The sequence below is a fragment of the Nesoenas mayeri genome (genome assembly GCF_963082525.1).
Source record: "Nesoenas mayeri genome assembly, chromosome: 12".
Classification (NCBI taxonomy): domain Eukaryota; kingdom Metazoa; phylum Chordata; class Aves; order Columbiformes; family Columbidae; genus Nesoenas; species Nesoenas mayeri.
The window spans coordinates 13648445-13664521 of record NC_137547.1 but is presented as its reverse complement, the minus strand read 5'-3'; the positions used below and the strand labels follow the sequence as shown (position 1 = coordinate 13664521).

Here is a 16077-nt window from a genome sequence, read left to right as displayed (position 1 = left end):
GTGGAGGCTGCACGAAGCAGCGCCTGATTAATCGCGGGGAGATGGCAGCCGCTCCCCGGACCAAGAACCTCCGAAAAAAAAATATCCAGCTCCTCTTAGTGTAGAATGTTGTGGGAGCGTGAGTCTTCCGCTCTTGCAGGCGGAGATGAGCGACTGCAAGCGTTTAGGCACTGCGAGGGGCAGCCCCAACGGGCTTCACGGTGGCGGACACCGTGTCAGCTGCATCGCAAGATGGCGGCGGCCACGGCGCCAGGCCCGAGGGCGCCGCAGGGGGAGGGCGGCGGCTCGGCAGCCGCCTCCGCCCTCTCCATGGAACGGATTCAGTCGCTCACCGACCTGGCGGACCTGGAGGCCGCCTATAGCCGGTTGTGTGAAGAGGAGGTGCGTGTGTGGGGGCGGGCCCGTGAGGCGGCGGGGCCTCCGCTAGGTCCCCGCGGTCGCTCGCTCCTCCAGCCCTCTGCTGTGCCCACAGCGGCTGCCTCGCTGTCGCGACTTCCTTAGTCGTCGGGATGCTCTGCAGTGACAGCAAACAGGGGCTCGACCGGGCCCGGTGGGGATGGTGCCGCGTCCGCGGAGCTGGTGTCCCTCAGCCGAGAGCAGTCTGCAGACTCAGAGTCCTCACGCCTTGACAGCTTGGCCGGGGAGCCGTGTGTGGGTTATCTGACTTAAAAGTTGCGTGGTGAGGTTTGTCTAACTGATACTTCAAAATGGCACGAATAGAAATATTTAAAGGATTAAAAGGAAAGCTCAGGAAGGACTTAATTGTCATGTGAACTCTAAGAAGCACTAACGCCTTGCTGGCTGCATGTGCTTGACTTGGATGTGGAGTCTAACCAGTTGTTGGCCTGGTGGAGACGTGAGCTCACACAACACTGCCTTTGTCATTTTCTTTCAGAAAGTCGTGCAGGAAGAGCTAGACACCCTCCTGGAACAGCAAAGCACGATAGAGAACAAGATGGTTGCACTTCATCGCATGGGGTCAGTGATCCCCACCCTCTCCCCTTCTTCCTGCTCCTGCGTGCTGTTCAGTGCCTCCCTGCTTACCTCACGATGTGAAAATTTGTTCCAGTGTTGTGAGGGAAGCACATTAATTTGCAGGAAATGTCAGACTTCAGATTGGTTTGTGGTAGGGAGGAGTAGTTGGATCCTCATCCCCGGGCTCCCGGTTCTTCCCAGCAGCACTGACAGAGGGAATTGCTGCAGCCTCACAGTGACCAACTAATTTTGGTGTAAATGGAACAGTTGTTTGGAGGCCTTACCCCATATGTTGCTAGGTTTCAACTTCAGTGCTTAGATCAGATGTCTTTTGTCAGGCTGTTTACAGTTATGGACAAATATTACTGCTTCTTTGTGGTGATCTTGTACAGGCAGCCTGGAAAATCATCATAAGTGGCATCATGTCTAGTAGGAGTTTGGAGCACAGGTTCACAAACTTCATCTTTCACTTTGGAAGTGGGGAGTATCCTTAAGCCTTGGTGGCTTGTTCATACCCTATGTGGGCATCAGAAAGTCACTAGTCTGTCTGTGCAGCTTATTCCAAAGCAGCCTGTTTGATGTTGATACTTTGCTCCTGTAGGAGAGGCATGAAATGAGAGAGAACTGTTGCTGGCAGGAGCCATTGGGTTTGCAGGAAGAGCCATCCTGCTGTTGCAGACTATCCAACTCCTTAATATTTGCATCTCATGTTCAATTCCCTTGTGTTTCCAGCCCTAATTTACAGCTCATCGAGGGGGATGCCCAGCAGTTGGCAGGGATGATCACCTTCACCTGTAACCTGGCCGAGAACGTCAGCAGTAAAGTCCGCCAGCTCGACCTTGCCAAGGTAACTGGACCAAGGGGCATTTGGGATTTGTCACGACGAATCCATATTCTGTCTGCTCATGTGTGCACAGCACAACAGAGAAATGTGCTCTTTTCTTCAGTGGACAGGTGGGCTGGAAACTGCTCCATTTCTTGTTTTAGCATTTTCTAGTGTTGTACGGTGATAGAATCTTTCTGGGCTCCTGGATATTGTAAGGTACAAGTGTAAATAATGCATATGATTGTCCATATAGCAGTTGGTTCTTCAGCATCCCCGTCTGTCCACGCAGCTCCTGGTGGAACATGGTGAATAAGCTGGGATTAGTCTTCATGAGCACTCGTTTGCCAACTATTGCAGTGCTGAGGACAGTGGAGGTCGTCATTGTCACCCAGGAGTGGTCAGGAATCCACACTGTCATACTCTTTGTACAGAGATAGACTGAGGGACGTCACATCCCAGTACCCAGCACCACTGCTTAAATCAAAACAGATACTGTGTGGTTGTGTCTCTGGTCTCTGCCTGGTTGTTAAAGTGGCCTCTGTGTTCAATCCAAGCTTTGCTGTTCATCTTTCAGAGTCATTGGTCTTATGACTTTTTAACTACTTTGGGGTTTCTGCTTACATAATTGTTTATTGTGTAGAGAAGTATCAGTTCAGTCTGTTTCTTCCTTCCTTTTTACCCCCACGCTGTCTTCTCCTCATAATTCTCGTTCCCTGGTCCAGCCCACAGCAGGAAGTCTTAGCGTTCGCCTTTCTTGCAGAACCGACTCTATCAGGCCATTCAGAGAGCTGACGACATCCTTGACCTGAAGTTCTGCATGGATGGAGTTCAGACAGCCCTGCGAAATGAAGATTATGAACAAGCAGCAGCTCATATCCATCGCTATCTGTCCCTGGACAAATCAGTGATCGAGCTCAGTCGTCAGGGCAAGGAAGGTGGGTACTGGTCATGAGGAGGAGCTTGTAAGTCACCGTTCCATAAAGATAACTGAGGGCTGCATGGTTTCAAGATCCAATGCTAGCCAAAGATCTTAGTATATTATAAAGTGACATAGAGATTAATGTTTTTGAAGTGTTATTAGGTTTGAATTATGATTAATTGAAAGGAGAGTTCCTGGCATGTGGCTTTACAAGCATTTCAGGTGCCGACTAGGTGAAGGACAAAATGTGCAGGACAAAAGATGTGAGGGAGAAGGCTCTGTCTGGGAGAACTGTAGCAGCGTTACAGTGTGCTACCAAGTGGAAATGAAGGAGTAAATTGCCTCATCAATAAAGAAATGTCCTTGATGTGTTCGCATTCCCTCTCTGCTGGGAAAAAGGTAGCCCTTGGTACAGTAATAACATTGTGCTGTCACTTTTCCCTTTCTTTTCTGCCCTTTTCACCAGGGGGCATAATTGATGCCAACCTGAAGCTCCTGCAGGAAGCAGAGCAGCGCCTGAAGACCATTGTCACAGAGAAATTTGATGCAGCTATGAAGCAGGGAGACCTGCCCCAGGTGGAACGGTTCTTCAAGATCTTTCCTCTGCTGGGCTTACATGAAGAGGGGCTGAGCAAGTTCTCAGAGTACCTGTGCAAGCAGGTAATGGCTTCTGGGAAACATCGTGGGACCTATCTCGTCTCCTAGGGGAAAGCAAAACCCAGGCTCTGTCAACAGATGTTGCAGAGGGAGATCTTGGCTCTGGCTCAGTGGCCTTAGAAACCAGCACTGGCCTTAGTTTGTCTCTTTCCCTGTGTTTTGCGGCCTGGGATGGTCTTTATGTTGTGTGAATACAGACCCCGCTGGCTGCCTGGCTTCTCCTCGTGTGCTTTGCTCGTTCTGCTTAAAGCTCATATGAGGGAGTCTGGAAAGAGAAAAACAAGTTTCTGTCTTTCCTTGATCCTTGAGTTTTCCACAAGAGAGGGAGGGGATCCCTGTTCAAAGGAGGAACAACAGCAATAGCTCTTGCAATGGGAGAGCCAGCAAAAGCTCTACAGGGCAGGGGACAGAGCTGCACCCGTGGGATGAGGGATACCTATGAGCGTTACCACCTGACAGGTCCTGTTGTCATGCAGGTGGCCAACAAAGCAGAGGAGAACCTGCAGCTGGTGATGGGGACAGACTTGAGTGACCGTCGAGCTGCTGTCATCTTTGCGGACACCTTGACACTTCTTTTTGAAGGTGATCTTCCTTTCTTCTTTGCTGCTAGATTGAAAATAGACCATGATGAGATTGTCCATCAATTTAAATGCTTCTAATTTTAGCTCCAGGAGATCACAAAACGCCTCCCTTCCCTTTGAGCTGTGAGAATGTCGTGTTAGAGGGACAGGGACACAACTAGCAGGCTTTTTTCGTGGCCAGGAGAGGGCATTACATAAGCAAGCTTTTCTATGTACAGCTTGTGCAGGTATGAAATAGATTTGCAAAGGATTTGTTGGCTTCCTCCACGACAGAGACTCTTCCTGTTTTCCGTGTCCTCAAAACAAATGGATGTTCCCTGAAGGTTTCTTCAGACAAGCAGCTTTCCAGACAAATCGAATCCCTTCAGACTGAGCAGCTGTTGATGCCTCCAGGCCTGGTTCTTCAAGGAGGACCATGGGAGCTTGAAAGCAGGGAGGGAAGGGAATATGAACGCTCTGTGGGAATGTTGCCAAAGGCAGTAATTGAGATTCCATGGTGATTAAGTGCTTTCTCTGTTAAATCTGCTATAATTCCAAGCTGCACCACTGCCAAGTCACTCTCCCAGCCTGGCACCCTTGCTGCTATTGAAAGTCCTTAGAGCTGCTGAGGCTTTCTTGGCAGTTGCATCAAAAGAGTGGGAGCGTTGCTAACTCTTGGAGTAGAGTTTGAAAAGAAAACAATCTTGGATAGATACATCCTTGGAGACGAGTATTTTCTCCAAGGAGGTTCTGCCTTCACTCACACTTACTCTCTTGGGCATCTGTGTGACAGATAAGAGCAGAACTTTCCCTAGGCTGATGTTCCTAGCGCTGCTCTTCTCCTGTAACCTGGTAGGTGCTGAAAGCTGAGAGTGAATTTGGATGGCAGTTACGTCAGCTGCCAGGTTTGACTCATGTGGCTTTCTCCTGTGGAAGCCTCCAGTGAGGCACTGCAGAGTGTCTGGAGAGTCTAAACTGTTCATGTGTAGAGAGAACGATCCCTTGTTAGGTCCTGCAGACCTGTGTAGCTCTGCCCTCGGTCCAGACTGGATGGGAATTCCTGCTTGAGTCTCTCTCTTGTGCTTCCCCTCTTTCTGCAGGGATTGCTCGCGTTGTGGAGACTCACCAGCCCATTGTGGAGACCTACTACGGGCCGGGGAGGTTGTACACCCTCATCAAGCACCTGCAAGTGGAGTGCGACCAGCAGGTGGAGAAAGTGGTGGACAAATTCATCAAAGAGAGGGATTATCACAGGCAGGTAAGAGAGGTGTCACACTGCCTGATGCAGGTAGCTGCTGCCTCCATCCAGCTCCCTGGGGCTCCAGCTGCTGTGGAGGTGGCAACATGTGACCTTGTGTATTCAGAGAAACATTGCACTGATGGCTGAGGGGGTCCAGCCTACAGCTCTCCCTTCTGGTGTGGAGAAGGATTCAGTGGGAGGATGGTAAATGGACCCTGGGCACAAGGTTCTGTGGGTCTGAAGGTGCTGTCAGTGCTGCTTCTGTCTGTCTGATGTCAGGCAGCTGTGACTGCCAGGCTGAGCTCTGCCTTGGAGGAAGGGGTGACCCTCTCTCTGTGCTTCCTGCAAAGCATTCCTGTCACCCCCCACCCCCTAAGCACCTCTTTAAGCTACAGCACAAGGAGCGACTGTTAACTCCAAGTCATCAACAAAGACTTTGATGACTCTCCTTTTTTTTTTTTTCTGGTGACTGCAGTTTCAGCAAGTTCAGAATAGCATGGTGAGAAGTTCTTCTGCAGAGAAGATTGAACCAAGGTATAAACAAAACCTCTTTTTGCTCTCTAACCTTCCACTCTTGAGCTGTTATTAACACTACTTAGCATTTAGATAACTCTCCTGGTCTTCCAGATGGTTTGTGACTACTAAAGCATAAAATCCAATTGTTAGGTGCCCTTCACTGCCCTTATGTAAAGGCAGCTCCTGTGGTGGTGGTTTATTTTGCTTACTCGTTACTTTAAGCTTTGGCTTTAAACATTGCTGGAGTGCTGGCAGTATCACTGCACACAGAGGACTGAGACTTTAATTGCTTCTGCCCAGCTTTTGATAGTCAGAGTATGGTCTTCAGAGCCCACAAAATGGAGCAGCTCCCTGGGCAGATAATTTGTGACAGAATCAGGAATAAATCTTTGAGTCCTATTTAATCTGTACTGCTGCTGCAGCAACTCTGTAACATCAGTTTCTTGCTAATGAGCCCAAGTGCTTTCAATCTCCCTCCTTTTTATCTTAAGTATTTATATAGCCCTAAAGTAAGGCCATTTGAAAGTGCACCCAGCGCTTCTGGCATTGCATGACTTCTAAACATGCCTTTAAAGAAAACTTAATGTTTCTCAAGCAACATCTGCCTGTGAGCCTGTGTGACTAATTATTTCAGCAGAAATATTAAGATCCACTTACCATTTGCGCTGAGTAACTGTGCATGCATCCCAGGTTTTCTGAGCTTCTGCTTCTTCATCTGGAAAATAAGGAGTAATGGTTCCTTGTCCCACTTGTGTGTTGCAAGGCTTTCAGCAGGATTTTTATGTTCTGTTGTGCACACTGGTGAAAAAGCTGCTTATCTGACAGTCTTTTTTTCATAGTCACCTCTGATCTGAACACCGTGTTCTGTATTGTCACGTGATTTTTTGGTCTCACATTTCCCGAGCTGTTGGGCTTAAACAGATTCTTCATCGTTTTCATAGAAACAAACGAATCTCTGCTCATGAGCACAAATACGGAGTCTAACATTGGCCCTGTAGGATTCACAGAATCACAGCAAAGCTGAGGACTGCCACAGGTCTCTGGTCCAAACTCCCACTCAAAACAGGGCTAATTCTGAAGTTATATCAGGTTGCTTAGAGTCTTTCAGTCCTCACTGCTGGGATTTTAATGTGGTTGTTCTCACATCTATGAGGAAAAAAGAAGCTTCTCTGTAATGATTTATTCAGGATGTTTTGATTGTATGTTCATTCTTTACACATACCAGTTATTCTGCTGAGCTTTGCCACTCACTGGCACAGATGGAAAGGGGCAGTTTTGATCTCATAGTAAGAGAAAGAGAAAACAGTACTTAAATGAGGTAAATTAGTGCCTCTCCTTTTGTAGTTTTGGCACCTTGATTTGTGCTATGTCCCTTCCAGGGAACTTGACCCTATTTTAACAGAAGTCACCCTGATGAATGCCCGCAGTGAGCTGTACTTGAGGTTCATCAAGAGACGAATAATATCCGATTTTGAGGTGGGAGACTCCATGGCCTCGGAGGAGGTAAAGCAAGGTAACACCTTGAATACCAATACTTGCAGATGTTCTGCTCCTTGCAGCCAGAAGTGGAAATATATCTGAGTTAGTGGCAGAATGACACAGAATCTGCAAAGACACTTTGGGAGCACTCTGTGGAAGAGGATTGTGCAGCCTGGCCTCCCCAAATCTGTTTGCAGTGCTGGCTTGTTGACAAAGTCCTACCGTAACGGTCCTCTGCACTGAGGTTGTTCAAACTCTGGTACATCTTAGTGCCTCTTGGAAAGCTGTGCAGTTCATGACTACATCTCTGTTAGGAAAAAGCCTTTGCGGCTGCCACGTCAGATGCTTCTGTGAGAAAGCCACACTCAGGAAACTTATAACTGGGGAGGGGAGCACATAGAAGGGTAAACTTCTCAGAAAGGCTCTTGACCAGCAGTTGATATGACTGGTGCAGGAATATTCCTTGTTCAGTGTTCTAGTCCCAACAGATCGAGTTGTTCCCTCTAACAGGGAAACCAACCTTAGGAATGACTGCAGAGCATAATAAACAAGGTCCTCAAAGAAAGGAAGGGGCTTCTGGTCACTGTAGGCACAGATCCTGAAGGTGGAGGTCACAGGGGAAACAGGCTCAGATCTTTCAGCTCCATAATCGAGACCTGTGATTATTCCAAGGCTGGGCTTTGCAGGCATGTGTCTGTTAATGTCCTTGAGACAGGCAGCAAGTGGGTTAGGTGGAACTGCTTTCTGGCACTTGGTCCTTTCTGATGGTTCTCTTTTGTTTGTTTGTAGAGCATCAAATATACCTGGATAAGCTCCTCAATAACTGTCTGCTGAGCCGCACCATGCAAGAGCTCATTGGCTACTACATCACCATGGAGGAATACTTCATGAGGGAGACCGTCAACAAGGTAGGGCTCAGACTATTGCTGCCAGTCACCTGTGCTCTCTGCCAGCAGCTGAGACCTCTGCATCTGCTCCACAGTCCTCTGCTGGCTGTCCTAGGGAGGGACGTGAGTACAGGGCAAGTCTGCTGTTTTCAGGAAGGTTGTCTGTTTCCCTTGGCTTTGAAAATCAAGTGGTTGTTTCTGAACTAGAACTTCAAACTTACCCTTGAGCCAGATCTTCCAGGTTTGTGGGCTACTGAAAACTGGGATGAGTGACACCCTCCCACACATGGTAAAGTTCAGCTTAGAGTGAAAGGGACAAGCAGACAGTTTGGTCTCACAGAATCATGGAATCACAGAGTGTCCTGGGTGGGAAGGGACTCACAAGGATGGTGTGAGGGGGCACCTTCACTCACTGAGCTCAGGGCGCTGAGACAGATTTCTGTGCAGGCTGTTGCCATGGACAGCTACGAGAAGGGCCAGCTCACCTCCAGCATGGTGGATGACGTGTTTTATATAGTGAAGAAGTGCATTGGGCGTGCTCTGTCCAGCTCCAGCATCGACTGTCTCTGTGCCATGATCAACCACTCCACCACTGAGCTGGAGTCTGACTTCAGGTAATGAAAATACTGCAGGTTCATTGTAACTTGCCTCCACCTCTTGTTCTGCAAACAGTGTTTGCTCTCAGATGCTCTTCCTTCTGCTCTCCATCTTTGAACTTCTGGTTTCTCATCTCCATGGAAGATGCTTGCAGGAGGCAGCTGCAGATGTGGGCTGGGAGGCTGGAGGTAGGTGTGCTTTTCTCTGCAGTAGTGGTGGTCACCTGTATGACAGACAGAAAAAAGAAAAAGCAATCTTGTGGCCCAAACTCCCTGCGACTGAGTCATCACATAGCGTTGGAGTTCCACCCTGCTTGATGGTACATTCTCAGCCCTAGTTGTGTGGGTTGCCTGTGGGATTGCTTAGTTCTGTTGTGACTTGAACTTGGGCTGCGCCTACAGAAATTGTCTTGTTGCTGTTTTTCATCCCAACATGGAAGTGAGGGACTGTGGCTGAAGACAGCAGACAGCTGCAGGCAAGATTTTTGGGGAAAGCTCAGAAACTGGGTGATTGTGTTTTTCTTTCAGCCTTTGTCCTTCAGATGCTGTCAGGAAATATTTGCTTGCCCTCTTCTCTGCCCATTAAATTCCACTTACCTTGTTCAGGTCACAGCTCAGCCAGAGTGCCGTCCTTTGTCACAAGGTACAACTTTGCTGTGACCTGCAGTATTTGCTCTAAGCCCTGGTATGTTCTGCTTGCCCCACAGGGAGGTTCTATACAACAAGCTGAAGCAGGGCTTTCCAGCCACGACCTTCCAGGACTTCCAGAGAGGGGTGACCAGTGCCGTGAACATCATGCACAGCAGTCTGCAGCAGGGCAAGTTCGATACCAAAGGCATTGAAAGCACCGATGAGGCCAAGCAGTCCTTTCTGGTGGGTTTGGTGGCTGTTCTGGTGTAGAATGAGTTGGGGTGAGGGGAAAGACAATGGGAAGCTCTTGGCAACAGGATTGGTGTGACCATCACATGTTCAGAGAACCTGAAAACCTGTTCAGGTGTGGTGGGTGGCCTGGGTTTGGATGTCTGGTAGGTGCTTCTGCCTCACCTCATGTTTGTAGGGCTTCTACAACATCCTTGTCCAAGTACAATCCTATGACTGCCTCTTAGGCTGCTGTGATGATGATTCCCTCTGGGCTGGGAAGGATCTGTGCTCTTTTGAGGCATCTGTCAATCCTGTTCTTCACAGGCTCCGCACAAAAGTGGTGAGAGAGTGTCAAATCCGCACCTTGTTCTAGATGAGAAAGTTTCCTGGCCCAAGCTCAGGGCTCCTTCATTCTCGCTTACCAGATCAGAGTGTTTCCGTTAGAGTAGGGTTGTCTGCTCAGCTTGGCCTGCAAGATCCTCCTGTTGCCTTCTCTGAAGAGCAGCACTGCAACTCCCTGCATGCTTGAGCAGGCCAGAACATGGCAGCGAGCGTTAGAGACCCCTTGGAGAGCATTTGAAGGGCTGTCATTGCTGTTGGCTGCAGCATAACACATCCTTCCCCATGGTGGGATGCTGCATAGACCTTGCATTGTGGAGAAGATCTCACTGGGAGAGCAACTTTGGATCTGAGAGGCCTGGAGAGGGGCTGGATCACCCTGGCTTGTCTGCCTTTCTGGAAGTTGCTGTGAACACCCAGTGCTGGAGAGGGTCTTCGGGACTTTCGCTGTACAAGGAGGGAAGGCAACAAAGGGAGCAGAAGGGACCGAACTCTTCCATTTCATTAAATTATTGTTTACAGGTTTCTGCATTTCTTGAAACAAAGTCAAAATGTCAGTTCAACCACTGAAATTCCTCACTCACCTGTCAGCTTGCCTCATTTCCCTGTCTGCACAAACCCCAACCTTATACTGGCATTTAGTTCAGCTTCAGCAGGTAGAGAACAGTCTGTTTGGTGAAGAACAGATACTCATCTAGCAGGAGGGGGTGCTGATTCCTCCTGCCTAGACATGGCTCCTGCCTCCCCTCCTTCTCTGGACACAGTGTATGAACCATCACCTCCGGCTGCTCCTGCACTGTTCTTCATTCTCTGTCACAGAAAGCTGGGGGTATGTCCTGTCTTCTACCAGTCACCTACAAGTGGAGTTTTGCTGCAACATCGTGAACACAATGATGAGGAAAAGAAGTAGAGTGAACTCGGGCTTTGTACTAGCTCCAGGTTCAGTGCACAGGCTTCATTACTGTAATTTGGCTTTGCGCAGCTCCATGAATCTGCAGTACTTTAATCACACGGTAGCACCTTTGTGCACTTAAATATTTGCATTTCAGCCTATAGTGTGACATACATGGGGAAAACATAAGGACATATGGGGGCTGAGGTTCTAGGAAATTCCAGTGAATTCTACTTGGGTTTGTTTTATTGCTTATTTGTTTTTTCCAGGTGACGTTAAACAATGTGGAAGTCTGCAGTGAAAACATCATGACCCTAAAGAAGACATTGGAGGTGCGTTCTGAATTATTTACTGGTTTCTTCCTTAATCAAATTTGTAATATCCTCCCCCTTGGAGGTGGGTCAAATAAACCACCTGGACTTCGCTCTGCTGAGATTCCTGAGATCTTTGCCCTCCAGCTTAGGAAGGCAATTTTGAGCTTGCAGAGCAATCTCCGGCTGATACATGAGTAGCAGAACCTGCTCTAGCTGGAAGTACCAGTTCCTCCAGCTTGACGAGCCTGGCACAGGCCAGCAGCAAGTGGAATAAAATGTGCATCGTTGTGTGGTTGTGGTTCTCTGGTGCTGGGCTGGATAGATAGGCCCCCTGGCTGCCTTTCTTGCTGTCCTGTCGCCAGCTGGAGCCCACAGCCTCCACCTTCACAGGGGCAAGAGCTTGGTGCCTGCGAGCGTGCTGGTGGGCAGCCAGAGCTTAGCAACATGAAGGGGTGGAAACTGCCCAGGTTATTAACGTGCAACTTGCTCATGGATCTTTTTCCTGCAGAGCGACTGCAGCAAGCTGCTTAGCCAAGGCTTCGGAGGTGAGCAAGCACAGGCCAAGATCGATAGCTGCCTCGCTGACATGGCCGCCGTCTCCAACAAATTTCGGGACCTGCTGCAGGTGGGTGTCTTGCTGAGTTGCTCTTGTCTTCCAGCACTGGTGTCTGCAGGGTGAGCTCAGGCAGGAATCATTTCAGCCCAAGGCCTGGGCCACATCTGGGTAGGGAAACAGGAGGGAGCAAATCAGTCACCTTTGAGGCATGGAAACAGATCCAGCCCATCTGCACAGCCGCACCAGCTGGCAGCTGCATAAAAAGCACTGGAAGCAGCTGCAGAGCCAAAAGGAATGTTGCTCTGTTTGTCCTCACTCAGCACAGAGTCGTAGTTCATTCAGCATCTTCAGGAGAAGAAATATGAACAGCATTTCCATCTCTTCCGTTCTCCCTTGTGGCACAGCACGTTGTTGAGTTGTCCAGAGCCTCACTAGGTAACGCTGCAGATGAGCTGTTGATAGCAAAGCAGCTGCTCTTCTCTCAGGTGTCTCCTCTTTTCCCGGACAGAAATACTCCCCGACATGGGGGAGAGGCTCTCTGGCTAAATCCACTGTCTCATGTGGCACGCTGGGGCCTGTCACCCTAAAATTTCAGTGGTCTCTGGCACGAGCAGGAGCAGGAAGACCTGCTATCTCCTGTGGAATGAAACAGCAAAACAGAATATTTTGTTTGCCATCAGCTTTGTACTTCACAGAAGGGCCAGACCATTTTTTGTTTGGCTTTGTGGTTCACTGCAGCCAGATGCCTTCAGACCAATATTGCCAGAAAACTCTCTTGAGGCTTGTGGTCAGTATCGAAACCAAAGAGCTCATCAGTAAGGAGTAAAATGTCAGTCTAGCACTAGTGCAGAACTAAAACTGGCTGCAAAGCAATCAAAAAGCTGAGCAGCAAGCTCCTGCACTGCTTGAGTCACACACGCATTGAATTTGCTTTGGAAAGGGCAATTGCCAGCAGGGCCTGCTCAGAATTGCCAATTTTAGTTAAGAACTTTCATCAAATGTCAGGCAGTATTGGTACCTGAATAGTTCCATGCTGAGGGAGCTTTCTTGATATCTTGCTGAGCTGAACGGGGGTGGTCGGCAGGAGAGGGCTTTCAGAGAGCTCTCTAGCATCGAAGCGCACAGAACAGCCTTTGCCGACAACCTGCTGCTCGGGGGAGATGGTGTGTGCTGGGGTTATGATTAATTCAGGGAACTAACTGTGGTTACAGCTTTTATCCTCCTTTTAGCTTCTCCTACTGAGCTAAGCTGCACTGGAGGTGGGAGGCATCAGCTGAGTCCAATCACAGTGTCCTGGCTGGTGTTTGTGTCCATTCCTTCCCTGCTGGGATGTGAACCGAACGCCTCTCTCCTGCCAGGAAACCTCTGTAGCTGCAGGCAGGGGAAGCACCAACCCTTCAGATCAGGCTGCAAGTCAGTGCAATGGCAGCTTCTGGGCCAACATCCTTCCTCTTCTGGTCATCATGGTGTACTCAGAGCTCTCCAGCGCCAGAGGAGTGTGGGATCTGGGACTTGTGGGTTCAGTGTCTTGTACAAGTCTGTGGGTTGGTATCCCCAGCTTGCAGTGAGGGTGTGAGGCTGCGTGACGATAGCCTGACTGTCACGGTTTGTGTGTTGTTGGATGTTCACTGTGCTCAGTCACTCTCTTTTCTTCCTGTCCCCCTCAGGAAGGTCTCAACGAGCTGAACAGCACGGCTATCAAACCCCAGGTGAAGCCCTGGATCAACCTGTTCCTCTCTGTCTCCCATAACATCGAGGAGGTGAGGCTCAGTGTTCTCTGCTTCCAGCTATACTCTCCATCCTCTGCCCAGCAGCACAGTCAGAGCAACCACTGTCTCATTCCTTTTGGTTCTCCCCATTTCCTTGGCACAGAGCAACAACAAAATACCCAGAACTTGCTCTGCATCTGAGCCTGGAAAGGGGCATTTGGCTAGAGAGGAGCTCAAGAAAATGGAAGGGGGGCGGTGCTGATCCAGGAGGGTCCTCCCTCCCTGTCCTCTACCATTTACTGCTCTTCAGGCCGCATAAACAACCCTTTTTTGTATTTCAATGTCAGGAAGAGTTCAGCGACTATGAAGCTAATGATCCGTGGGTCCAGCAGTTCATTGTCAATCTGGAACAGCAGATGACAGAGTTCAAGGTGAGAGAGAGGACATGGCAGCCTGGCAGACCTCCACAGAGCATCTCCTAACTATTCCCCTGCTCGGGATCAGCACACAGAGATGTCTCCTGGTGCCTTGCAGGGCTCTTAGAGAACAATCACCCCTTTTCCTGTAATTTTCAAAGCCTGCTTGCAGGGCCTATATACCTGAATCGCTTTTGCCAGCGCTTTCCACTCACTGAGTGCGCAAGTGATGGATCTTCAGTTGAAAGCTCTCATAGGGTTGGGGTTTGTGGAGCTGTGTTCAGTTGTTCCTGACAAGAATGACACAGGTTTCTGCTTCCAGGCTGGGCTGTCTCCAGTAATTTACGATACCCTCACTGGTCTCATGACCAGTCTCATAGCCATTGAACTGGAGAAAGTGCTGCTCAAATCCACCTTCAGCAGGGTAAGCAAAACGCTGTAGTCTGACTGGACTGCAAACCCTCCAGCAGGAAACCCTCAGTGAAGGGATGGGGCATGGGCAAATATTCCCCTCAGAGAAGCTCTGCCACCAGCACAGGGACACCTTGCACTAGTGCACACAGGGAGAAGGTACATTTTGTGATGGGGCTGGGAAGAGCTTGCAACAATAAGGGGGCTGGTTTTTAAGGTGAGTGTGACATAACCCAGTTTAACCTGCAATAAATGGTCTAACTGGAACCCTCCTGCTCAGAGACCTCCCCTTGCTCCCTGTCACTTGTGTTAAACGTGCATTTGACCTGCATGAAAAGTTAATGGAGCTCCCTTGGTCTCCACAGCTTGGCGGGCTGCAGTTTGACAAGGAGCTGAGGTCTCTCATAGCCTATCTCACCACAGTCACCACCTGGACTATCCGTGACAAGTTTGCCCGTCTTTCCCAGATGGCCACCATCCTCAATCTGGAAAGGGTGAGCTGTGCTTTGCCTGCTTTTATTGGGGGGGGGTTGCAGGAAGCCCAGCTGAACTCTGCATGGATTTATTGGGCTCATCCAGATGTTGTCACACCTATAAGTCACAGAATCCCAGAATCACAGACTGGTTGGGGTTGGAAGGGACCTCTGGAGATCATCTAGTCAAAGCCCCTGCTAAAGCAGGTTCACCAAAGCAGATCGCACAGGATCACATCCAGGCGGGTTTTGAATGTCTCCAGAGAAGGAGACTCCACAGCCTCTCTGCTCCCAGGGCTCTGGCACCCTCAGAGTGAAGAAGTTTCTCCTCATACTCAAATGGAACTTCCTACGTTTCAGTCTGTGCCAATTGCCCCTTATCCTGTTGCTGGGGACCACTGAAGGGTCTGGTCTTATCCTCTTGACACCCACCCTTGAGATATTTACAAGCATAAATAAGATCTCTTGGGGCATGGAGAAGCTTGAAAAGTTACCCTGTGCTCGATGGGTTTTTGCCTGCAGGGGTTAGTGGCAGAAATACCATCACCATAGCTGGAGTTAGAACTCACCTGCGAGGGCGGTTGGTGCCCAGCTGTCCCCTCCAGCTCTCCTCTTTCTCCAGGTGACCGAGATCCTGGATTACTGGGGCCCCAACTCTGGCCCGCTCACCTGGCGCCTCACCCCTGCCGAGGTTCGGCAGGTCCTGGCTCTCCGAATCGACTTCCGCAGCGAGGATATCAAGCGGCTGCGCCTGTAGTTGGTCAGTGCTTGGGCCAGCATCACGCTGGAGGCAACGGCAGGACGGCTGTAGGCCTGGAGGCTGCCCCAGGCTGGCTGGCTGTTACACGGTGTGGGGATGGGGTGATGTCTGCCCTTCTGTTCATGTTCCTCGGAGCAAAGGGCTTTCCTGGGCCTGGGAAAAAGAGCTGCCATCCTTTTGTGGGAGCAGAAACAAGGCAGCAGAGGAATCTCTCATGTTGAGAGCAGTATGACACTATTTCTGAAAATACGTGCTAGTCTGAGCAACAAGCTGGCGCCAGCTCCCAACTCCCTTCAACCTGCTGCCCTGCAGGAGGCCACAGGTCAGGAAATCTGGGGGCCATTGCGGAATGTTTCAAATATGGGTGCACAGCAAGCTCTGCCCGTGCTGCCGGCTGCAGTCGTGTTCCTTCTGTGCCACCAGTTCAAGGGTCAGCTACTGGAGTCGTACACATCCTGAGCCCTGGTGCTCTCCTGGTGCCATGGGGACCATTGTGTAGAAGGGAAAAGGAATTATTTCCTTGTGGGGACGGTGCTTGGAAAATCCCTAGAAACCTGCTGTAGGCAGTGGGGCTGTGTCCCTGCTGCCTCGCTGTGCCCTGTACAGCTAATCTCCAAATAAACCTCACCTGGCTGAGCAGCGATCTCAGTCGTGTGTGTGTGTCTGTGAGCCCAGAGGGAGCTGAAGAGAT

At 49.8% G+C, this 16077-nt stretch overlaps 1 protein-coding gene across 4 annotated transcripts; it reads left to right on the top strand.

Moving 5' to 3' along the window:
* Window positions 1-205: 205 nt before the first annotated feature.
* Window positions 206-15926, top strand: COG4 (component of oligomeric golgi complex 4). Of its 4 annotated transcripts, none has more exons than XM_080352287.1 (19): window positions 206-381; window positions 896-978; window positions 1708-1822; window positions 2562-2736; window positions 3187-3380; window positions 3854-3959; window positions 5038-5195; window positions 5653-5711; window positions 7073-7206; window positions 7962-8080; window positions 8507-8673; window positions 9363-9528; window positions 11017-11079; window positions 11570-11686; window positions 13285-13377; window positions 13674-13757; window positions 14065-14166; window positions 14519-14647; window positions 15249-15926. In XM_080352287.1, the coding sequence occupies exons 1-19, from the start codon at window positions 232-234 to the stop codon at window positions 15381-15383; spliced, it is 2349 nt and encodes a 782-aa protein (XP_080208413.1). In that variant the 5' UTR covers window positions 206-231; the 3' UTR covers window positions 15384-15926. The 4 variants fall into 4 exon arrangements, with proteins under 4 accessions (XP_080208413.1, XP_080208414.1, XP_080208416.1 ...); XM_080352288.1 differs by having other exon boundaries at window positions 14577-14647; window positions 15249-15380; XM_080352290.1 differs by lacking the exon at window positions 206-381 and adding an exon at window positions 545-671.
* Window positions 15927-16077: the final 151 nt, after the last annotated feature.